General features: G+C 47.5%; 1 protein-coding gene across 1 annotated transcript in view; it reads right to left on the minus strand.

Annotated features, from left to right (window-relative positions):
- Nucleotides 1-23,087, minus strand: part of DNAH11 (dynein axonemal heavy chain 11) — a 4,227,155-nt gene that overhangs the window by 262,604 nt on the left and 3,941,464 nt on the right. Inside the window, exon 76 of the mRNA XM_069648254.1 lies at nt 21,218-21,337. Coding sequence (XP_069504355.1) covers nt 21,218-21,337 — 120 coding nt within the window. The remainder of the gene's footprint in view (nt 1-21,217; nt 21,338-23,087) is intronic.

Below are 23,087 nucleotides of genomic sequence, written 5' to 3' on the forward strand. Positions count from 1 at the left end.
TTGCATTATTAATTTTGTAACCTGAGTGACTCGTGAACCTAGCGACCTCCTCCATCACTGGCCCAATGTTCATCTCAGGGTTCTGCATATACAATAAAGTGTTGTTTGCATATAAGGAAATGATCTAGGGGGTCCTGCTATATGGATTCCCGTGTCCATGCCATTCCTCCATCAATCAGGTGAGCAGTTATATTGTAAGGGCAAACAATTGGGGGGGAAAGGGGACAGCCCTGTCGAGTTCTGAATGCCAATGTGAAAGCCCAGGATATCACCCCATTGGATCGGACCCTGGCAACCAGATTATTGTATAAAAACCTCACATAGCTAATAAAATGATCTCCAAACCCACCGTTTTTAAGTAGCCCAAATAAAAATGTCCATGAAACAGAATCAAAGGCTTTTTCAGCATCCAGAGAGGCTGCTGCTGCCTTGGCCTGAGGGTTAATTTGTGAAATAATACAAAAGAGGCGTTGCAGATTTCCAGCTGTCGATTGATTGGGAATAAAGCCTGATTGATCCAGGTGCACCAGTTGCAACATATGGGGGAGGAGCCGATCCGCTAACACCCTGGCAAAAACCTTGGCATCTGAATTGATCAATGATAACGGACGATAGGAGGCCATCTCACACAGGAGTCTGCCAGGTTTCAGCAACACTGAGATAACGGCCTCTGAAAGTGAGGGCAGAAGATGTCCTTTCTGAAATGATTCCTCCCAAACCTTTAGTAATCGTGGGACCAGGGTCCCTCTATACGCCTTATAAAGCTCTATACCCAGGCCATCAGAGCCCAGTGCCTTGCCAGAAGCCAGCAAGGTTATTGCCTCAGCTAGTTCTTCTGTCGTCACAGGCTTATCAAGTGCCTTGCGATCCTCTGCTGGGAGGCTCCCAGGTATCGGTTCACCCCCTCCTCCATGCAGGTGTCTGCATTTGCACCTAGCACGGTGTAGTAATCCAGGAATTCCTCATTAATTGCCTCAGCCACTATCAGGAGCTGTCCCTTTGCCCCTTCAATACCAGTGATAGATTGTGCCCTTCTCTCGCCTCTTACTACGCCAGCCAGAAAGCACCCCAGTCGGTCATCCTCCCCATATCTACGGGCTTGGGTAGGCTTAGCCATATAACGCACCTCTTGGTTCACCAGCTCATGGAATGTTAACAAGTTCCCTTTAATAACCCCCAAAAGTGTCCTATCGTGAGATGTACCATATTCATTCTCCCACAGCTCCTGCAGGATATTCTTCAGTACCCAGGAGTCATCGAAATCAATGCCCCATGTAGCCATCCTATAAATAGTTCCTACACAGTGGCATATCAGGGTACTGTGCCTTTATTTACTTAAAATAAATTCTATTTTCTCTTGTACGGTTGTCACAAATGCGGCATCCAATAGGACTGTGCGTGCCATCCTCCACATGGGGCGGGGTGTCAGCGAGTCACCTAAAACAAGGACATTACCACCGGTGAGTGGTCTGACAATGTGTGTGGTAAGATCCTACAGCCTTGTAATCTCAGCCCCCAGACCGCGGAGCGTAGCCATAGGTCAATAAGGGACATTGCTTCATTGACCGTCGAGTAATACATTTACTCGGCCACCCTTGGTTGCTCATCCAGTCACATATCGATTAACCCCAGCTGAACTATTATCTGTCTGATCATTGAAGCTGCAGCAGATATTATGTGCTGTGTGGTTCCCGACTAGATCCTGAGCATGCCAAGGATTGTATTGAAGTCACCCCCCATATGATGGGGGTGTCAGCTGCCCTCACTAAAACCTCAGATATGTGGTTGTAAAAGCTTGGTTCATCCACATTTGGTCCATAAGTATTTACCAATATAAGCTTCTTGACCGACATTTCCGTTCTAACAACTACATATCTCCGTTTTGGGTCCGCTTGAACCTCCTCTGCTTGAAAAGGTAATGACCGGTGGACCATGATAAGCTCTCCCCTCGCCTGTGATGAGTAGGATGTATAGTATATTTGCTACACCCATTTGGGTGCAAACCCGTCATGCAGTGGCCACAGATCATGCGTTTCTTGCAACATGACAATTTTGAGGGAATGACGGTCAAGGTATGCAAGGATATTTCTATCCTTGATGGGGTCATTAAGGCCCTGAACATTCCACGATATCAATACTATTGGTTCCCCCATTTGCCATTATTAACAAATACTTTGTATGTGCATGTGTCTCCGAACCCAAAAGACCTTCACATAATGTAGCACCCATCTGACAACCCACCTGCCAACTTTTATAACCAAACACCCCTATGTTCTCAATTCTCAAACACCCCAACCCCAAACTAGCCACTCCGGGCCAGTACCCCATTCCACAAATATATTCTTATTAATGCCCCGTACTGTCCCCCTGCCCTCACAATCTACCCCAACTCGATGATGTAACCCGTGTGCAACCTTGGAAACTTCCTGGGGTACGCTGCAAGCAAACATAGCTTCCTTCAGCCAGCCAGGTGGCCGTATGCCAGTTTAACAATTCCATGTGCCTGCACAATACACATTGTTAATTAAATAAATATAGGGACTTCCTGCTCAATCTCCCACATCGTTCTCCCTGCCCTCAGCTCCTGCATTGGGATTTTGATAATTCCCGCGCTCCCGGGTTGGAAGCGGGAATTGACGCCTCCACATAGGCCATTGCATCCGCTAGATTGTTGAAGAAATGTGATTGGCCCCCATGTTGAATATGCAGTTTAGCGGGAAACATAAGGGCATACGTGACATGCCGGGCCCTCAGCAGCCTCTTCACTAGGTTGTATGATCTTCTCAGAACCTGACCCGCTGCAAAATCCGGGTAAATATGGATATGGTTAGCTTCATAATGGGATCGGGGTTGAAAACCTACGATCCAAATGATCGAGGGAGAAAAGACTGAAGATTATTTGTCCGAAATAATCTTCGGTCTTTTCTCACCTGAACATTTACAACTTGGTCCCCACGCCCACCCAGACCCCCACCACACTCACACCACACCCACACCCTTACTTACCTTGTGTCCCTGCAACGCCTATTCCTTTTCACTTCCGTGCTCGGGAACTGGCGCTGCAGGGTCCTTTTTTTTTCTTCTTTTGGGGATGGTTGTGCCGGACACCGCCGCAACCGCTGCTCACAATATAGTGAGCAAGGGTGCGGGGGACACCCCAGCAGCCCCCGCAGTCCTTTTTTTGGAAGGCTTTTTGAGATGGCTGCAGTGGACACCCCTGCAACCCCCGCTCACGATATAGTGATCAAGGGTGCGGGGGACACCCCTGCAGCCCCCAGCACCGAATGCATGATTTGGTCCAACTTTTTGGCCACTTAGAATTTGCGAACGGCCGAAATTTGGGCAAATCACGCATTCAGGCATTTAAGCGTGGTCATTTTGGCCAGTTCCTCATAATGGAGTGCCCCCTACTCCCTGGATAACTTTAGAATGAGGTCTCTGTCCCTACAGTTGAGCATTTACTCAATGATAGTTTTGTAGGGGTCCGGGGGGGTCTTTTGGCGGGGGAGCCAGGTCTAGGCACTGGGGCAAGAGAACGATGCGCACGCTCTACCAGAAAATGGCTACCCCAGCACTTGTGGTCTGTATCTGTAATCCTTAAGTCTCCTCTCTGTGCAATTATGAGCCACCCGCTGGCTGCACTTTTTGATTACCTACACATTTCTCAACCCCCCCTTTTTGGCACTCTCCCCATCCACTTCCCTGCATTTGCACGATCTGCATGACACAAGGCCTAGTAAGATCGTTGTTTTGTCCTCCCTCTGTTTCCTCCTCGTTGTCTTGTCGCATCTAGAAACACTTGTGTACAGGCACGTTATAAATGCCATATCATATCAATATCATCCATTTTGACATTTGCGTCCCGGGATTGCAGGTCCAGGGGTCGTCACTTGGGTGTTGGTAAAAGAATCCATAGGCCCATGCTTCTTTCTGGCGCCCTTCATCATGTTACTGAACTCGCATTAAATATGATATACTCCTCTCTGGCCACCCAAAAAAAGTAGGCTGGTGCCTTTCACAAATGTTAGCCATCACTCGCAGCTCGCCCACACAGTCTCAGCAAGGCCCAGACCAAGGATGCACTCTGGTATGCACCAAGGGTTTCTCAGGGCAGGGCGCCCTCCTGCAGTTATTTGTAATAATGCACAACTATACCAGACTCAAGGCCCGAGTAGGATGAAACACACAGGGACCCATGAGCAAAACACTACCCACGCTTACTAGTGTCTCATGTGGCTCCACTTTAGTCTCACCAGCTTCGACCGCATTCACCAACTCCAACAAATGGATCTAATGGCCAGTCCACAGACCCTCCAGAAGTGCAGAGCTGCAAACAGGGCCCCCTCCAAGGGAGCAGGCATGGTGGATCACCAGGATCTTCAATTGCAATCCTCCTCCAGCCTGGTCACAGCATATCACCTCACAGAGCTGGGTCACAGTCACCAGTCCCCCAGTATATCTAGGGCCAGCATCGGGATCCAGCTGACCTCAGTACCTCCAGGATCTCAGGACCTCGGTTCCCCGCACAGTGCTGGCTAGTTATCAGACTCCTCCCGTGCACCCTCTGCTATGTGTCAAACAGATCAGGGCCAGCTGCTAACTCTCCAGGGGCTACACTTCCAGTTTACCGGGCCACCTTGCTGGAGAATGTATTACCGGCTCCTCTTCCTCAACTGGCTGATGTGTCGCATCGGTGCCGCTCCCAATGTCACCCACAGCACACAGGGCCACAGTCCTCCAACCCGCACTGATATATGCCCATCTGCCGAACCAACACTCTCCACCAGTTTCGTATGGCCAATAGAATCTTACGGCGTGTGATCTTGCCAATCAATCACACTCACTCCGCTCAAGTGTGGCGTGGGCCATCGATTAAGAACGGGTAGCAGGCCGCAGAAGGGTGTCGGGAGACCATGCCGAGGGTGATATGCGGTCTTAGGTCCCCCCACACAGGTGTCAGCGCCGGGGCCGCACCAGCACCATGTCACCCCTTCTACGGCAGACAGTAGTCTCCGTTAGCTGGAAGACAGCGGTCTGGCGCAGGCCTCAGATCAAGAAGCCCCTCCTCCTCTCAGGCCGCAGCAGTGCCAGGTTCAGATGATGGTGCTAACCTCATATATGGAGGTGTCTGTTGGAGCCAGCTGCCATGGATCACCTCCAAATAAAACAGCGGTCTGGTCCTCTGCCTCCTGGTCACAGAGCACAACCACACTCGGTCTCCAAGTGCCCCAGGTCGATTGCTGACTTTATACACATGGGAAGTTAAGAAAGCAGGCACACAATCAAATATAATGATGTTTAGGATTGTCCTGGGTCGGAGCTCACAATCAGGCCACCATTTCTATTGTTGCTCGCAATAAGGTTTCCAATTCTGATCTCTTTTTAAACAATCTACAAAAAGATTCATCCTAAGTTACCAACTTTTTACGTAATAAAATTTCTTTTGTGGGAAAAAAATTCCACCCGTGAATGGCGATTAGACAAGATGTTTATATACGGTGCAACTATTGCAAGTTGTTGTAGAGCTGCCGGTGCTGTTAACCCTCTACCGCGTCATTACGAGGTCTGCTCGCGGGTCCCGCTAAGGACGGCTGGTAAAACCAGTTGTCCTTAGCGGGACCCGCTAGCAGACCAGGATGCTACAACGGGCCCATTAATAAAGGGGTCCAGGAAAGGGAATTACCGGGCCCCCAAGGTCGGAATGGCCCGGTAATTCCTCATTCCTGGAACACAGACCCGGTACATGGTATAGGGGTAGCCATGCCGCTGAAAGAAGCATGGCTACCTCCATACTCGTAATGAGGCCCATTATCTTGGTTGGCACTCAAAACAACTTCCAGTTCTTCATAGAGGGAGTTTATAACAGACAATGGGTCTCATTACGACATTGCCGGTCCAGAAACAAGAGTGCTGGTAAGCTTACCAGCACCCTTGTTTCCGGACCAGCAAATTACAAGTTTGCCTGCCAGGGCCGCTGCCCCCGACAGGTGTGACCCTGCCAGGTGCAGCCGCCATGGTAGACAGACTCTCCACGGAAGCTCCGGCACCGTTATTAACGGGGCTGGCGCTTCAGTCTCCCCACTCCCATAGAGTCCTCTGCGACTCTATGGGAATGGGGAGTTACGAAATCCAGCGCCTGCCTTTGCGCGCCCCCAGGACTTGTAATGTCCCGGTGGTACCGGGAAGTCCGGCGCAGGTAAAATATTACGAGTCTGATGGCAACCCACCGGTAGCACCGGCAGGGTTACCGCCGGACTTGTAATGAGGCTCAATGATCTCCATTTTGGCCTTCACTTGCAATGCTTTAAGACCTAACTCATATCATATTGCAGCTATAGCGACTACATTAGGCACCAACAGCACTTTCTGCCAGATCAAGGACTGCAATTTATTAAGATAATGTAGGATCCAAGTACCCAGTATTTGCACTCCATAAATTAATTCAGAGATTACTTTTCTCTCAGAACTGGCTTCATAGAAAACATTCAAAATTTCAGTTTTATCCTAATCAATTGTTTTGAAAGAGTTTGTGCTCTATGAGTTAAGAAAAACACTATGTGGGCTTTCTGAGGTCTGTTAAAGATGGGAAAAGCCAAATAGATTAAACTAGTCTCCTGCACCATGGTATCTTTCTCAAGCTTACACTTGAATAATGTCCTTTTCCAACTGTTTGAGACATGCATAATCATAGTTTTCCCCGTGTTTAATAGTAAATCATTATTTTAGCAAAATTAGAAAAAGCACAAAGTAATCTTTGCAAACCAAGTGGAGTACAATCGAATAACATAAAATCATCCGCATATGCTAGCCAAATGTAGTCAAGTAAGCCCAATTTAGGAGGGACAAAGGATAGGGGATTCACATATTCATCTATATCTGATACATAGAGATTAAAGAGTTGGGGAGCTAATATGCATCCCAGCCTCAATCCGGACCTAGTTTTGATTTGACTAGATAATGAACCCTTGAGGTTCATTATAACCTGTATTCCAGAGTGTTCATGCAAACTAATAATTAGTCTCAGGAGTCTATCTTGCCAACTTATACCATAGGTGATGCTGATTTACTACATATATAGACAAAGGACTTTTGGAGGCATTTTAAAATGAATCAATTTAAGTTAGTGCTGTGGCTTTTTCTAAACACAGTCTTTTTTTGTTTTTGTTTAACCTGCCTGCCTTATATGCCCATTCCTCCAGATGTCGCAATAAGAGGGATGCAAAGACCTTACTATCGCCATCCATGATGTTAATAGACTGATAGTTTTCGGATCAGTCTAAACACCCCTCTAAAACACAGTTATGACAAAAGATGTACACTAAGACTTTGGAAAATGCCCCTGCGTTACAATTCGTTTGAATAGAATAGTCAAAATTACAGCCCAAGTAGCCGGATCCCCCTTAAACAGCCTGTTTGAAAGATTATTTGGGCCAGGTGCCCCAGAGTCACTTATATTTGCTATTATATCCAGGACCTGCTCTTGGTCAAGCTCTAATTCACAATTCATCATTTCCATCCTTCCTCATCGTGGGGCGAGGGCAGGAGCCCCCCCAGCACCACCAGCCCAGCAGAGGAACCACGCGCCGAACCAGGAACTCGGACAGGGCCTGCCTGACCCTGTCCCCACACAGCGCCTGACTCGCCCATGCCGGGCGCAGCGCGGCGCGAAACCGAGGCTAAGCCTCAATTTCATCAGCTGGAACCGCCGGCAGGCGGATTACGCCGGCGGCCAGCTCGAAGGCCTGTTGGGTGCCTGTTTGGAGCCACAGGAGCTAGGGGCCAGAAACTCTGCCCTTACCAATCCAGAGCCACCATGAGCAGGAGTTCCTTCCATCTACTGCTGGAGCTGCTGACACCAGGTATGTCACGAGTCCCTAGCTACAGCACGAGCGTGCATCTTGAAGGCAACACGCGGCAAATTATTTAGCAATATCCGCACTGCTCCTGCGTTGCCCAGTGCGGCCCTTCCTGCCAGGATCTGCCCCATTAATGCACTCTAAGTGCATCCAGCCACCTATTGAAGCCCTGAGGTTCACACCATTTAAAGATGGCTGCCCGCCGTATCTTCACCCCTCCATCCGGCCCTGCTACCCTGCAAACATCGTGATTGGCCCCTCTCCTCTATTGGGAGCCAACCACAAGCCAGTAGGTTCCGAACCGGCCCACCTCGAAGGCACTGTGCACTGTGCCTATCTCTAGCCTGTACACACCACCGAGCATAGGGCTAGATCCCCCGCCCTTCTCCTTTGGGGTAACATACCGCCCCTTACTGCAACCTCTTTTCAACTGTTCCAGCCAGCAACCTGAACTGCTTCTAGCCTTCACTGAACCCTGTTCTCGCAGTACGGTATAACACAGACTACTGCTCACACTGGGTAGTGCCTTATGGTCGCTTAGAGACTACTGCGACATTGTGTAGTGCATTATGGTCGCTTAGAGACCACTGTAACATTGTGTAGTGCCTTATGGTCGCTTAGAGACCACTGTAACATTGGGTAGTGCCTTATGGTCGCGTAGAGACCACTGTGACCACTTGTGTTGTGCCTTTGGTCGCTTAGAGACTACTGAGACATTGTGTAGTGCATTATGGTCGCTTAGAGACCACTATAACATTGTGTAGTGCCTTATGGTCGCTTAGAGACCACTGTAACATTGTGTAGTGCCTTATGGTCGCGTAGAGACCACTGTGACCACTTGTGTTGTGCCTTATGATCGCTTAGAGACTACTGTAACATTGTGTAGTGCCTTATGGTCGCTCAGAGACCACTGTGACAACATTGTGTAGTGCCTTATGGTCGCTTAGAGACTACTGTGACATTGTGTAGTGCCTTATGGTCGCTTAGAGACCACTATGACATTGTGTAGTGCCTTATGGTCGCTTAGAGACTACTGTGACACTGTGTAGTGCCTTATGGTCGCCTAGATTACACTGCGTATTAGTATTGAGTATCAGCACTGTGCACTAGCATTTCTCCGATTCTCTGCGCTAGTACCCGCACTGCAGCACCATTGCGTACTAACATTGCGCACTAGCTTCTCTCTGACGATTTTGTGCGTCAGTTCCCCCTAAACTCAGAAATGATAACCTGGACCTTCCTCATTATGTTCCCATTCTGCCTGGTCCCCCATGACACCCCTTGTACAGGGTCACACTTTCGCTTACACCCCAACGGCCTCAGCAGACTAGCCTGCCCCAGACATTATCCCATACCCTGCCCCACCCCCTTCCTACCTAACATCAACCCCTTCCAGCCTACCTCCTCCATTGACTCTCATCGCATAGCAGACACCCCCAGCCCCCAAGAAGCATCACAAACTACTCCCATCGGCCAACCCACTATCACGAACCTTACTATCAGCAGATCCTATCCCTGCTCACGATTATCGAGATTCACCCGACTCAGATCCAGAACACACACACCCGCATCCTTCCCCAATCTAGGCAACAAACAAAACATAACCTTTACCAAATCTGCCCCTCACTGCACACGCCCTACACCCCCGACAGACCAGATATCACACGGCCTGATCGCACCCTCCCCCCGCACCCACATCAAAAAATCATGCATCACCACCGAAATCATTAAAGGTGCACTCATCAATGCGAGATCTGTAGTCGCCCATGCCTTAGACATTGCAGACATTATCACCGCTAATGATCTCGACTTCATAGCTATTACAGAGACCTGGCTCCACCCAGCATCTGGCCCCTCTCTATCACTTGCTATACCCAATGACTATACCATCTATCGTGCAGACAGACAAACAGCTAAAGGTGGTGGAGTAGCCGTTATTGCAAAAAGTTCCATCAACATTAGACACATACAAAACCAATCACTGACATCAGCGGAATTACTCACCCTCAAACTATCCACAACGCACACAAGCACTATCACCATCCACCTCATCTACAGACCGCCAGGCCCCATACTATCCTTTAATGACGACATAGCCCTTCTACTCTCTAACAATATCAAACCTAACTCTCGACTACTCATCCTAGGAGACTTTAATCTAGGTCTCAATGATGAGAAAGATGACAAAGCTCACACTATCGCCAACACTATTTCAGAATTAGGACTCACCCACCATATCGCACAACCCACACATAACAAAGGACGCATCCTTGACTGGATAGCTGACCTCAATTGCAACACTACCATCCTCTCCAACACTCCATGCGCCTGGACCGATCACCACCTTATTACCTTCACCATCAACAAAGGCACTCAAACACCAGGGCCCTCCTCCAATGCCCCACCCACACTCACAAGAAACAACAAAAATATCACACTAGAGAAACTCCTCCCGTTACTCCAACCCATCATCGACTTCTCACCCACCATGACCAACCCTACTGAATTAGTAGATCTATACAACACAACTATCCTTAAGGCCATAAATACCATAGCACCACTCAAGCTTCGGAAAGCCAAACCAAGAGCACACCTCAATTCCTGGTTCACCCCCAAACTAAAAACACTCCGCAAAGCCAAAAGACAAGCTGAATTAGCATGGAAACAGTCACCATCCACCATTAACAAGACATCCTACGCACTAGCATCGAACATCTATAAAACAGCCATCATCCAGTCTAAAAAAAACATGTACAATGAAAGAATCAGCAACGCCAAATCTAATACCAAAGAGCTCTTCAATATCCTGAGAGAACTCGAATCACCCTCCCCCATTCCAGACACCTGCAACAAAGACATCCACTGGTGCACGAACATCCAGGAAGCACTCCTAGGCAAAATTGCCACGCTACAAGCCAAAATCTTGACAAAGAAAGAAAGCCTCACCCTCTCCGATAACATCACCCCCTCTACACACACCCACACCACCCCCCAAAATGATGACAATAACCTCTTTGAGTTTTCCACCATAACCATTAAAGAGGTTGAAGAAATAATCTACTCCCTTAAACCGTCCAAATGCCAAGGCGACACTTGCCCAGCCCCTATCATTAAAGATGCTGCCAAACAACTTGCTCCCTTCATCACCACCCTCATCAACGCATCTTTCACCTCCAACATAGTGCCCAACAACCTCAAGGACTCCTGGGTTCTTCCTTTACTCAAGAAGCCCACCCTTGACCCTAATGTCCCCACCAACTACAGACCCATAACGACTGTACCCTTCCTACTAAAAATCCTCGACAGAGCTGCCTATCTCCAGATACAGAACCACCTCGAGAAAAATAACTTACTAGGACTCAGACAATCAGGATTCCGCCCCAAACATGGCACTGAGACCGCCCTGATTGACCTTAAGACACAGATGGACAACATTAAAGACAATGGTAAACTAGCCCTCCTTCTCCTCCTTGACTTATCGGCCGCCTTCGACCTGGTCAACCACGACATCCTCTGCAAACATCTATCCTCAGCAGCCAAATTCTCAGATAACGCCAACGCATGGATCCATTCCTTCCTTAACAACAGATCCATGAGAGTCTTCGCACCCACAGCCTCTGCCATCCCAGCCCCAGTCACTTGCGGTGTCCCCCAGGGCTCCTGCGTCTCCCCCACTCTATACAATGTATTCACGAAACCCCTCTTTGACATACTGGACCGCTTGGGTGTCATCTACACCAACTACGCAGATGACACCCAAATACTGATCCCTTTAACAGGCGACTACTCCACCGACCTCACTGCTCTCAACAACATTTATTCCATTATACAAGAATGGATGGCCAAGCATGGCCTATGCCTTAATGACGACAAGACCGAGCTTCTCCTCCTAGGTTCCCAACCCAGACTTAATAAACTCGACAAACTCTATCAAGCATTCACCATAGACGGCAATAACATCACCGTCTCTAACAGCGTCAAAACCCTAGGAATCTACCTCGACTCCTCCCTCACACTGACAAGACAGATCAACTCCATCTCTTCAGCCACTGCTTACACTTGTAAACTTATCAATGCCAGCAGACCTTACCTCTCACCATCCAACTGCATCACCTTAGCCAGAGCGCTAGTCCTTTCCAAAGTTGACTACTGCAATGCGCTATACTTGTGAACCAGTCAGAAAAACATCAACAAACTACAAGTCATACAAAACAACGCCTTGCGAGCAGCCCTGAACATACCCAAACAAGAACACATCTCGGACGCCAGACGCACCTGCCATTGGCTATCCATACCACAAAGAATTGTATATAAAACCATCTCACTCACACACAAATGCCTAGCTAACCAAGCACCCAGATACCTATCCGACAACCTCAAGCACCACACCCCAGCGCGCCCTACCAGATCAGCTCAAACACACTGCTTAAATATCCCAAGATTTAAGCTCCAAAAAGCAGGTGGCTCCAGCTTCCCCGTGCTTGCCTCCGAACTTTGGAATTCACTTCCACTCGAGCTGAGATCAGAACCGTCCTTTCACAGATTTAGACACAACACCAAAACTTGGCTTCTATCCAAAGAAACTGCCTAGCCCTACCGCACTAGCATGCACCAAGACTGTAAATTTGTAAATATGTAATCGATTTGTACATTTCTGCTGCATTATTCTTGTTGTATTCATTATTCTTGTTGTATTCATCGCAAGCGCCTGGATGCCCTAGGGCCAGGCGGCGCTATACAAATAATAAACTAAACTAAACTAAACAATGTTTCCAAACCCGGTCTGGCGTAGTTCTCTTCATTGGAGCATAGGGCCTCAAAATGAGAAACCCATTCATCCAAACTGAGCACGGATTCGCTCTACTCAGTCTCTCACCGACTCACCAGATAGGTAGAATTCTCAACTGGGTAGCAACTCTTAACTGTAAGGACCCCCAACCTCTTACATGGACAGATCATTACCTTATCCCACTTGAAATTAACATCACCAGACCACGCCTAAGAAACACCCTCTGGCACCCAGCCTGCCCAACCAGAAACAAGCGTAACATCACTGCCGAAGCCCTATTACCCCTGGTCCTACCTACCCTTAACGCCCTACCGGACAACGCTGAACTTAACTTACTAGTTGACACCTTCAACAATTCCATGGCTACCGTCATTGATACCATTGTCCCTTTGAAACTACGTAAAAGCAAACCAATAAACCACCTGAACTCGTGGTACACTCCCAAACTCAAACTACTCAGGAAAAAGAAAAGCAAACTAGAATTACTATGGAAAACTAACCCTTCACCTGAAAACAAATCCAATCTCAAGAACATCGCCGTATTATACAAAAATGAAATAATTCGCACCAAAAAAGATGCCTATAACGTCAGGATTGATCAGGCAGGCTCTTCCACCAAAGAATTATTTAAAATTCTAAAGGAGCTAGAAAACCCCAACCCCCTCCAGACAACTGCTCAAAAGATAAACCCTGGTGCACCAGCATCCAGAATGCCCTCAACAATAAAATCACAGGGCTCCAGACCAAAATTGTGAACAAAACGTCAACAACTCCCCAGCAACAAAACCACTAACCCTAGCTTAAGCCCACCAACATCTAACAAAGCCAACATAGGCTTCACCTTTAAGAAAGTGACCATCTTAGAAGTCCAAAAAATTATCACTTCCCTAAAACCTTCTAATTGTAAAGGGGACAGCTGCCCTGCCCAAATAATAAAAGATTCTGCCAGAGACCTCTCCCCCTTTATCACTAAGCTAATCAACCTTTCGTTTGCCAACAATTCTGTCCCCAACAACCTAAAACAATCTTGGGTGCTCCCTCTCCTAAAAAAACAATCCCTAGACCCAGCCATACCAACCAATTGTAGACCCATCACCACTGTCCCGTTTCTGTTAAAAATCCTGGACAGAGTCGCCTACATCCAGATTCAGGAGTACCTGGAATCTAACCAACTTCTGGGTATACGTCAATCTGGCTTCAGACCTCATCATGGAACTGAAACCGCTCTGGTTGACCTCAAAAGCCAGATTGATGAAATCAAAGACAAAGGCAATGCAGCCATCCTACTTCTCTTAGACCTCTCAGCGGCCTTCGATTTGGTTGACCATGAAATCCTATGCAACCACCTATCCATTGCAGCCCACTTCTCCTCCTCTGCCTCCGCATGGAAACAATCCTTCCTTGTGAATAGAACCATGCGAGTCTTCTCCACAACAGCCGCTGCTGACCCGATCCCCATCACCTGCGGAGTCCCACAAGGCTCCTGTGTCTCCCCCACATTGTATAATATATTTACGAAGCCTCTATTTGACAAACTGGACCGTCTGGGTGTCACCTACACCAACTATGCAGATGACACCCAGATTCTCCTCACCATCTCAGGCAACTACAATGCGGACGTCACCCGGATCAACGGAATCTTCTCCATCATTCAGGCATGGATGGCCACCCACGGCCTCTGACTGAATAATGAGAAGACGGAGCTTCTGCTGGTCGGTTCTCCTAATAACCTGTCTAAACTCAGCCCCAGTTACAAGAACATTATCATAGACGGTAACACCATCCCTATCGCTAAAAGTGTGAAAACCTTAGTGTGATGTCGTCACATAACTCCCTGATCACGTGTTCCTCTCCACGTCATGTTTGGAAGAAATGTGCGAACCAGAATACCCCACATAGAACTAGAAGAAGAGAGGTACAAAGGTGATGCTGAAATGAGACAACAAGACGCATCCCAGAAAGCAAACATGAAAGACACAGCGGATAAGAAAAGAAGGGCCGAAGAGAACATCTTGGAACCAGGAGACATTGTCGTTGCGAGACAGCCACAAAATCGCAAAAACATGGCAGCGTTCAATGAAGAACCCCTCACCATCACGCATAGGAAAGGCTCTCTCATCAAAGCTGAAGGAACTACGCACGTAGTAACAAGAAACAGTTCTCACTTCAGAAGAATGCCAGGGATCATACCCCTAGTCGAACATCACATGCCAAGAGACGTGTTGGTGCGGGATGCACCCTATGAAGGAGATCAGGAGGATTCCGACACTGATGAGCCCTGTTGGCTACCTCAGGAATCGAATGAAAGAAACAATTGGAGACCTCAGTGAACTCGAAGAAGACCACCTCGTCTCAGTGAAGAGATGCTCTAATAACAAACTTAATGTTTAGTACCGGGGGGGGGTGATGTCGTCACATAACTCCCTGGTCACGTGGAGAGGAACACGGGGCCGCAGGAAGGGGAGGGACAGGAGATGACGTGGGTTGGACAGTCTTCAGGGGCAACGTTAGGAATAAAGATGTGTTTGTGAAGACTCCACGTCCTTTCATTATTTCGGAGTGTAAGGGGTGCGTGTGGAAGTCTGGGCACATCTCGACACTTAGGTTTCCACCTTGATGCCAACACCAACCTCGCCGAACAAATCAACTCAACCGCCTCAGCCACTGCCTATACGGGTAAGCTAATCAGGGCTAGCAGACCCTTCCTATCCCCCGACAGCTGCTGCACTCTGGCCAGAGCACTCATTCAATCCAAACTAGACTATTGCAACAGCCTGTACCTAGAAGCCAACCAATCCATAATTAACAAACTCCAGGTTCTCCAGAACAATGCTCTACGCGCAGCACTCAACATCCCAAGGCGTCAACGCATCTCTACAATCAGGAAAGCGTGCAAATGGCTCTCCATACAGCAAAAAATCGACCTCAAAACTATCTGCCTCACTCATAAGGCCTTAAATAATCTAGCCCCACCGTACCTCTCCAACAAATTTACTTTAAAATCTTCATCCAGAATCACCAGATCATCTAACTCCTTAAGCCTACTAGTGCCCAGATTTGCCTTAAAAAGAGCAGGAGGCGCTAGCTTCACTGTGCTAGCCTCCCAACTTTGGAACACCTTACCACTCAAAATTAAAACCACTGAGTCCTTCCCGATCTTTAGGAAACTGGTTATTGGCTGGCTACTGAACAAAGAGTAGCTTTTACCCTCATCTCCAATATCTAACAGCCGCAACCACACCTGTATCATATGTAAATTGTCGTATTATGTAAACCTTTCTTTGTAAATTGATGTACCTTGTAAATGTTAATGCATATTTCATGACTGTAACCGTATCCTTAAAGCGCCCTTCTACCCACGGGTCCGGAGCGCTCTACAAATAAATTAAACAAACAAACATTCTGCTCCAGCCACTGCATTTTATTGCTTGCTGGTTTGACAGGAATCCATTGCATTCATAACTTCCCAATAATCAGGCATATTCTTCTAGCATGAATTCAGCGTTGTTTTGTAATGCAAGGGTACAGCGCTGCTTATGTCAGTTTTTGTAAAGCCTGCCTTGCTTTTTTTTACTAAGGAAACCTTGTCCCCATATCTACCCGGACCTTTTAATAATTCAATTCCAGATCTCAGATCCCTTTTTGCATGAGGACTGCTCTCATCAAAGCAGTGAAGATGATCTCTAACCAACACAGATTACAGACGAGAACATCTATTCTTGAAAAATACATCATTTATCACCCCCCCTTACAAATTGTTCATAATTTCCAAGATTAAAGGTCATCAACTTCCACGCATATGTGGTTTTAGCCATATTGGCCTGCATTTCCTTATTGAAGCGGTTAATGGGCCACTCATTCTGCGATATTTCTCGGATTAACAACCAGGCCAACTGGTGCACCAACTTCCCCTTCTTCCAATTCAAATTCTACAAACATCATATGACGCTTTCCATGCTGAGCACTGAGCTTCCAGGCTAAGGTAAAGATGTTAAAGTTGCTTGCAGCGTCCAAACTGTAGACACAGTCAATACTGCCAACTGCCACAGTGCACTTCTCTGCACTTCATTTCGTTAAATGCATTTGAAGGTCATGGTACCAGGGACAGTTGACGACACTGGTGTTGGTTCAATTCCTATAAGTCTCTTCAAAGTGAAGCGGAAGTGTACATTCAGACACATTGGGCCTCATTCCGAGTGGGGCGGTAAGGGATAACGGGCACCGGTAAGGAGACCGGTGCCGGTAATCCCTTACCGCCCTACTACGAGGTCCCTTAGCAGGTCCTGGTCTGACCAGGTGTTAAGGACGGGACCCATTAAGCGACTTCAGATGGGGGCTCAAATGGGAATGGGGAATGGTTTTTTCAATGGGGACTTACCGGTCCCGCAAAGGTCGGACTACACCGGTAAGTCCCCATTGAACGAGACCAGTGCCGGTACCATTATTGGAGGCAGTCATGGCGCAAATAGCGCCATGACTACCTCCAATCTCGGAATGAGGGCCATTAAACCTAAAAAAAAGAATAAAACAGAACAAGAAAGGGGTAAGAGAGAGGGGATGACATGGTGAGCTGTGACAAATCCCCAGATGTCGTCACTTCTGCCCTACTGCCCCACTTCTGCCCCACTGATGCCAGGGAGTGAGGCTGCCCCCCAACAGTCACTGGGGGTGGTACTCTGTGGGTGGATCTCCTGGGGAGGGAATTCCCTATGGGATTAGTGATGATCTGGGGAGAACATGGTATCACCATAGCCCACCTAACGCTAACACGCCTTCTCACCAATGATTTCCCTAGATATCCTATGTGTTTTTGCAACACTGTCAATATAGGAAGTACTGGGACAAGGAAAGGTGTGAACTCCTATGTACTGGGATGAAGGAGAACCCAATTGACTCACTGGAAGACCTCAAATTCAGTACTGGGACAAAGAAGAAGTGTGGAAGCATACCGCACACTCATGAGAACTTCAATAAACAGTCTAGTGTTTCCTGATACCTGACTGGGCCAAACCCATTCAAAACTGCAGAGGGAAACCAGGAAGGAGAGAGAGGGCTTCCCTGGAGGAACCTTGAATGTGGGGAACGCTCGGCTAAACTGAGAACAGGAGTAGCTGCAGGAAAGCTTACAGGGCAGGCAGAGAGGCTCTTACCTGGTCTGACATGGACGGACCATATGCCGCGCAGCACAGCCAACGTCCCGCCAAGCCAAGCAGAAGGGCCCGTGGTCGGAGGAATACATGACCGCTGAGGAACTGCAAGTGCTGCAGAGATGCTGCAGCATGCAGGAAGAGCGAGGAAGCCTAGAGAAGCCTGAAACTGAGGGCGGAGAACCCTGAGACCGACCGGGTTCAGACGGTAGAAACCCTAAAGGTACCAGTACTACCAGAGTGGTTGGAAAGGGTACCAGAGGGTGCTGGCAACTGCTGGAGCCACTAAAGAGGAGCACAAGGGAAGCCCTTGATGGAAAAGCTAAGACCCGTAGCCAATGCGAACTGGGTAACCAAGAAACACGGGTCAGAGACCTGCACCCTTTAATGAGGAGGAGTCATCTTCATAGTCACAGTACCTGGCAGGATAGAGAACTAGGTCTGCAGCACCAAGAGCAAAGAATCCCACGGGTCTGGGAACTGTACCCTTTCATGAAGAGTAACCCAAGCCATCTTCATAGTTAGAGTACCTGGCAGGATAGTGTACCAGGTCTACCACAGAATAACACGATAAATGCACAAGTCTGGGACCTGCACCCATAAGACTGGGAGTTATTGTGAACTTTTGAAATGCAAACCAAGCCAGGGAAAGGGGGGCATTCATCCTGGTAATATTGAACTGTGAATTGTGAAACCAAAAAGACAAAGAAGCTGTGGGAAGGGAGGAATTCCCCCCTGGCAGTGTGAACTGAGTACTAAAGCCTGAGAAGGCCTTAAGGAAGGGAGTCATTCCCCCAGCCTTTGTGAACATGCAAATCAGGAGACACCAGGGGAAGGATGACATACCTCCTGGTGTGGTATACTGTGAAACAAAGAGAGATCAGTGAAGGAAGCCATACCACCAGGTATTGTGTATAGTAAAGCCAACCAGAAGGAGGCCAGGGGAAGGGAGGTATTTCCCTGGCATTGTGGAAGCATTGCAAATAAAATAGAAGGGAGGCATTCTCCAAGAACTCAAAAGTGAAAATAACTATGTGCAATAAGGAACAATGTTTGAGTCGGAGCTTTACCTTATTTCTTGGATCTGAGAACTTGACAGCATCACAAGCTGGAACTATGTTTGTTTCCTTGGAAGGGAACTGAGACCTGGCGAAGGGGAATCGGAAGAAATTACTGAATCCAATCCAAAGGTCCGACCTGCCCAAAAGTCCAAAAATGCATGCCACCAAAGGTTCGAACACCAAAAGTATAGTGAGCGTGGATTGCAGGGGACACCCTCGCAGCACACCCGATAAAAGAAAAAAAAACGGGCTGTGGGGGTGTCCCCTGCAACACCCCACTCACTATGCTGAATAGTATGGTGAGCGGGGTGTTGCGGGGGACACCCCCACAGTCTTTATTATTTTTATACTGTGTAGCATAGTGAGCGGGGATTGCAGGCGAAACCCCGCAGCACACCCGAGAAAAAAAAACGGGGGCTTCGGGGTTGTCTTCCGCAACACCCCACTCAATATACTTTACAGTATAGTGACCGGGGGTTGTGGGGGAAAGAAAAAAAAAGAAAAATGAAAAGGACCCTGCAGCGCTGGTTCCCGATCACGGAAGTGAAAGGGAACTGGCGCTGCAGGGACAAAAGGCAGCTTAAAAGGTAAGTAGGGTTTGGTTATGTTGGGGGTGTGGGTGGGTTGAGGGCGTGGGTGAGGGTGTGTTGTGGGTGTGGGTGTAGGTATGTAGGGTTTTGAAATGTATGTTCGCATGGGAAATGTGCAAACTTTTTGTGGTGCGTACATTTTCCATGCAAACTTTTCCATTGCAGACTTTTCCGTGATGGAAAAATCACGCAGACCCAGCGAAGGGAGTCATTCTCTTAGGCGAAGATCCCACCTACGATTCAAACTTTGGCTCATTGTCCAGAAGAATGAAGACATTCTTCTGGACCAGGAAGATCTGCTACCTCTTTAATATTAGTTATAAGTATGATAGACAGACGTATGCATTTTGACACACAATGGTGGACTTGTTTTATCTACATGGACATTCTGACCGATTGCTTAGTTCCTTAGTAGAGGCAGAGAAACCCCTCTTAGAGTTAGGGGGAGATAGGTTTCCTCTTTATTTTTCACTAAAATAAAAGTGCATGCCAACAAGCATGCCACCTGTGTGTCGGTCTCCTCCTTGTGCACCCTTACAGAACCAAACAGAAAGAAACTGCAAGGCAAGGGAGGGACAAGGAGGAAAACAAAAAAAGAGAAAGTGAGAGAATGGGGACAATTGGTGTGCTTGAGGCTGAAATACAGAAAACAATACACAAGCTATAGAGCAATACAGGAGGAGATTGATACAAATGTGAGGAGTAATGATCTATTTAGAAAGTGAAAGGGAAGCAGGGAAGCAAAGATAGAGAGGCTCATTAAAAGTTTGATGGTATTCCAAAGGTAAATCCACCAAAATACCACCCAATGTAATTACTGTTACCGCCACTGGGTCTGGCGGAATTACTGCTGGATTGCAAGAGGTGGTTGCAGAGTTAATCCCCATTTTTTACTGCAGTGGAATTACCACTGCAGTAATTCCACTGATTTTGCTGGAGGTAATTCCCCAACTCCAGGGCCATAGTCGTAGTATGGCGGAGTGAGAAATGGGATGGTAGTTCCATTGCTGCCAATTTCTTCCTGCACAACCATACTCGTAATGAGCTGCATAAAGTGTGAACAGCGGGAAGAAAAAGCAATAGAATGATTGAGGAAGAGAAAATTAAAGATATTGTGAGAATAGGTGTAGATAAAATAGAAGTTGGGGTGAAAATGTGAGAGCAATGGAGTGAAGAAGTGACTATAGGGAAAGGGAGTGGGGAGATAAGGTAGGAGAAGGGTGGAAGTAGACATAGGGAAAGTAGAAGAAAAGGACAAGTGGATGAATAGAAGGGGAAGATAAGCTACAGATGGTGAACATCAAGAGAATGGATGGAATGTGGGCAACTTGATGAAAAGAGGGAACCACGAAAAAAGTGGAAAGTGAGAAGAAATTATGAGGGAAAGGGAGAGAAAGGTAAAGCAGACAAAACAGTGAGAATATGGAGAGGGTGGAAACATGTAGAAGGGAAATGGGAGAAGTAGAAATGAAAAACAAAGAAAAAAAGGTGAAAATGTTGGAGACTCATCAAAAATATGAAGGTTGTTAGGACATAGGAATTTCCCCATTAGCTACGCCCACTTCGTAGGAAACATTGTTTCCATAAAGCTCGAGGCACAAAGTTTGAAATGTCCCATAGTGGATGAATTCACCCCATCTCAGAATATCATAGTAGTGCAAACATGTAGACATGACTGGTACCAAGATGTATCTCGCAATGAGCCAACTCCACAATGTAATGATACTAGAGTCCTTTAATTACAACAAAGACTGAATTTGCTTTTGATATTTACCATGATGGGGCTCATGAATTCTTCCAGGTACGTCTTGCAGAGCTTTCGATCCCAGTCATCGGTGATGTGACCCCCATACATGATCTCACCAAACAGGTAACGCAAATCCTCCCATGGAACCTGGTGCAGAGAAAGAGAAGCACTAATTAGTCATCACTTAATGTGACGTACATGCCGACAGACATTCTACATAACCAATCAACGTAATCATGTGATGTAAACGACATAATTTAGTCAGATATGTTGCTTACCTCATCTCCAGCTTAGAACTGGTACGTAAATAATATTAACACCCGAGGAGGCCATTTGTGTCAATCCGATTCATCAGAATGTGTGCTTTGCCCTGCACAGGTGAAGGCCTGCGCTCCAAACAAGATGACAACTGCTCTCCCACATGTTGGCCTCGGCATCAGACCCACCTCAGCCCTCACCGTATTCCGCCTTATTTTGAAAGTCCACCCCACTTACATTTTCGCTCCTGGCACTATCTCCTCCTGTCACCTACCTCCTACAGTGGAGCCCTGCCCCTTTTCCATGACAGTCATCTTAACTGTAGGTTGTTTTGTGAGCATACTCGGCTCTGAATTTTCTGTGGCTGTATTTGTTCTGAAAAAATAAAGGCCCTTACCATCCCTGTTTGCGCTTGGTGCTGATAGCTATGATGCCCCATCTGGCAGATTGCACCAGGTGCTAATGATCTGCTCCTGCATTAAAGGCCCTGGCTATTCGTGAGACTACTGCTTTGGACAGTTGGCCATTGCCCCCTACTCTAGCCCACGGAACGTATTGTTATTTCCTAAGTCTGACTTTCATTGAGTCTGGTTTCAGGGTGAGCATTCAGATCTATTTTCAGTATCATTGGGGGTTATTACGAGTGTGGCAGTAAGGGGTTAATGGCACCCGTAAAGGTGCCAGAGCCGTCAACCCCTTACCGCTGCATTACAAGTCTGCTTGCGGGAACCCGCTAAGATGCCTGGTTTTACCAGGCACCCTTAGCGGGTCCTGCGAGCAGACCAGGGTGCTAACAACGGGCCCGTTATTAACGACCCTTTTGTTAGCACCCTCCCCATTCCCATTGAGCCCTATGGGGGCTTGAATGGGAATCGGGATGTACCGGGTCCGGGTTCCTTGAATGAGGAATTCCCGGCCCCTCCAAGGTCGGAATGGCCCGGTAATTCCTCATTCAAGGAATCCGGTACCTGGTAAAGTACCGCTCAGAGCGGCATGGTTACCCCCTAACTTGTAATGACCCCCATTGTCTTCAACTAATTTGTATCGAACACTACAATTAGTTAGGCGTAATCATTTGGACTGATTTCTTAAACCAGCCAGAGTAGCAATGGGAGCATTTCTTCTCTTAATTGAACTCCTGTGATGGGGAAAAATAAAATATACCACTTCATCCAGTGGTAGCTTTGTCCTCATGTATTTAGCAATACGTATTCACTAAGAAATGGTATCCACCCTATTCCATTTGTTCTTTTTATTTTCTTTAAACACCAACAAAAACAAAAACATTTGGAAGAACAGTAACACTGGGAAGGAATAGTTCTAGCCCTGACCATACAGTACACTGGAGCAATCATTTCACGGCTTGGCCCGTGCGTTTTAATCGAGTGTCTGCAACAGGGACTCCAGATAGCCTCTGAAGGCAGTCCACATGTTCTAAGGGTCGCAGGTTCGTAGGTTTTAAATTCCAGTAATTCGTTTCCACATTGCAACACTAGGTGAGATCTTTAAGCCAGCCATCAGCTAACGGTGGTGACTTATGTGTCCTGGCAAGTAGAATTGAGTGCTTAGCCATCAGCAGACAAATTGTCAACAATTTGCTGCAGTTCTTGCGGAGTCCACATGGCCTACCCAGCCGACA

This window comes from Ambystoma mexicanum, chromosome 2q, assembly GCF_040938575.1.
Source record: "Ambystoma mexicanum isolate Mex_15411 chromosome 2q, UKY_AmexF1_1, whole genome shotgun sequence".
Taxonomy (NCBI): Eukaryota; Metazoa; Chordata; class Amphibia; order Caudata; family Ambystomatidae; genus Ambystoma; species Ambystoma mexicanum.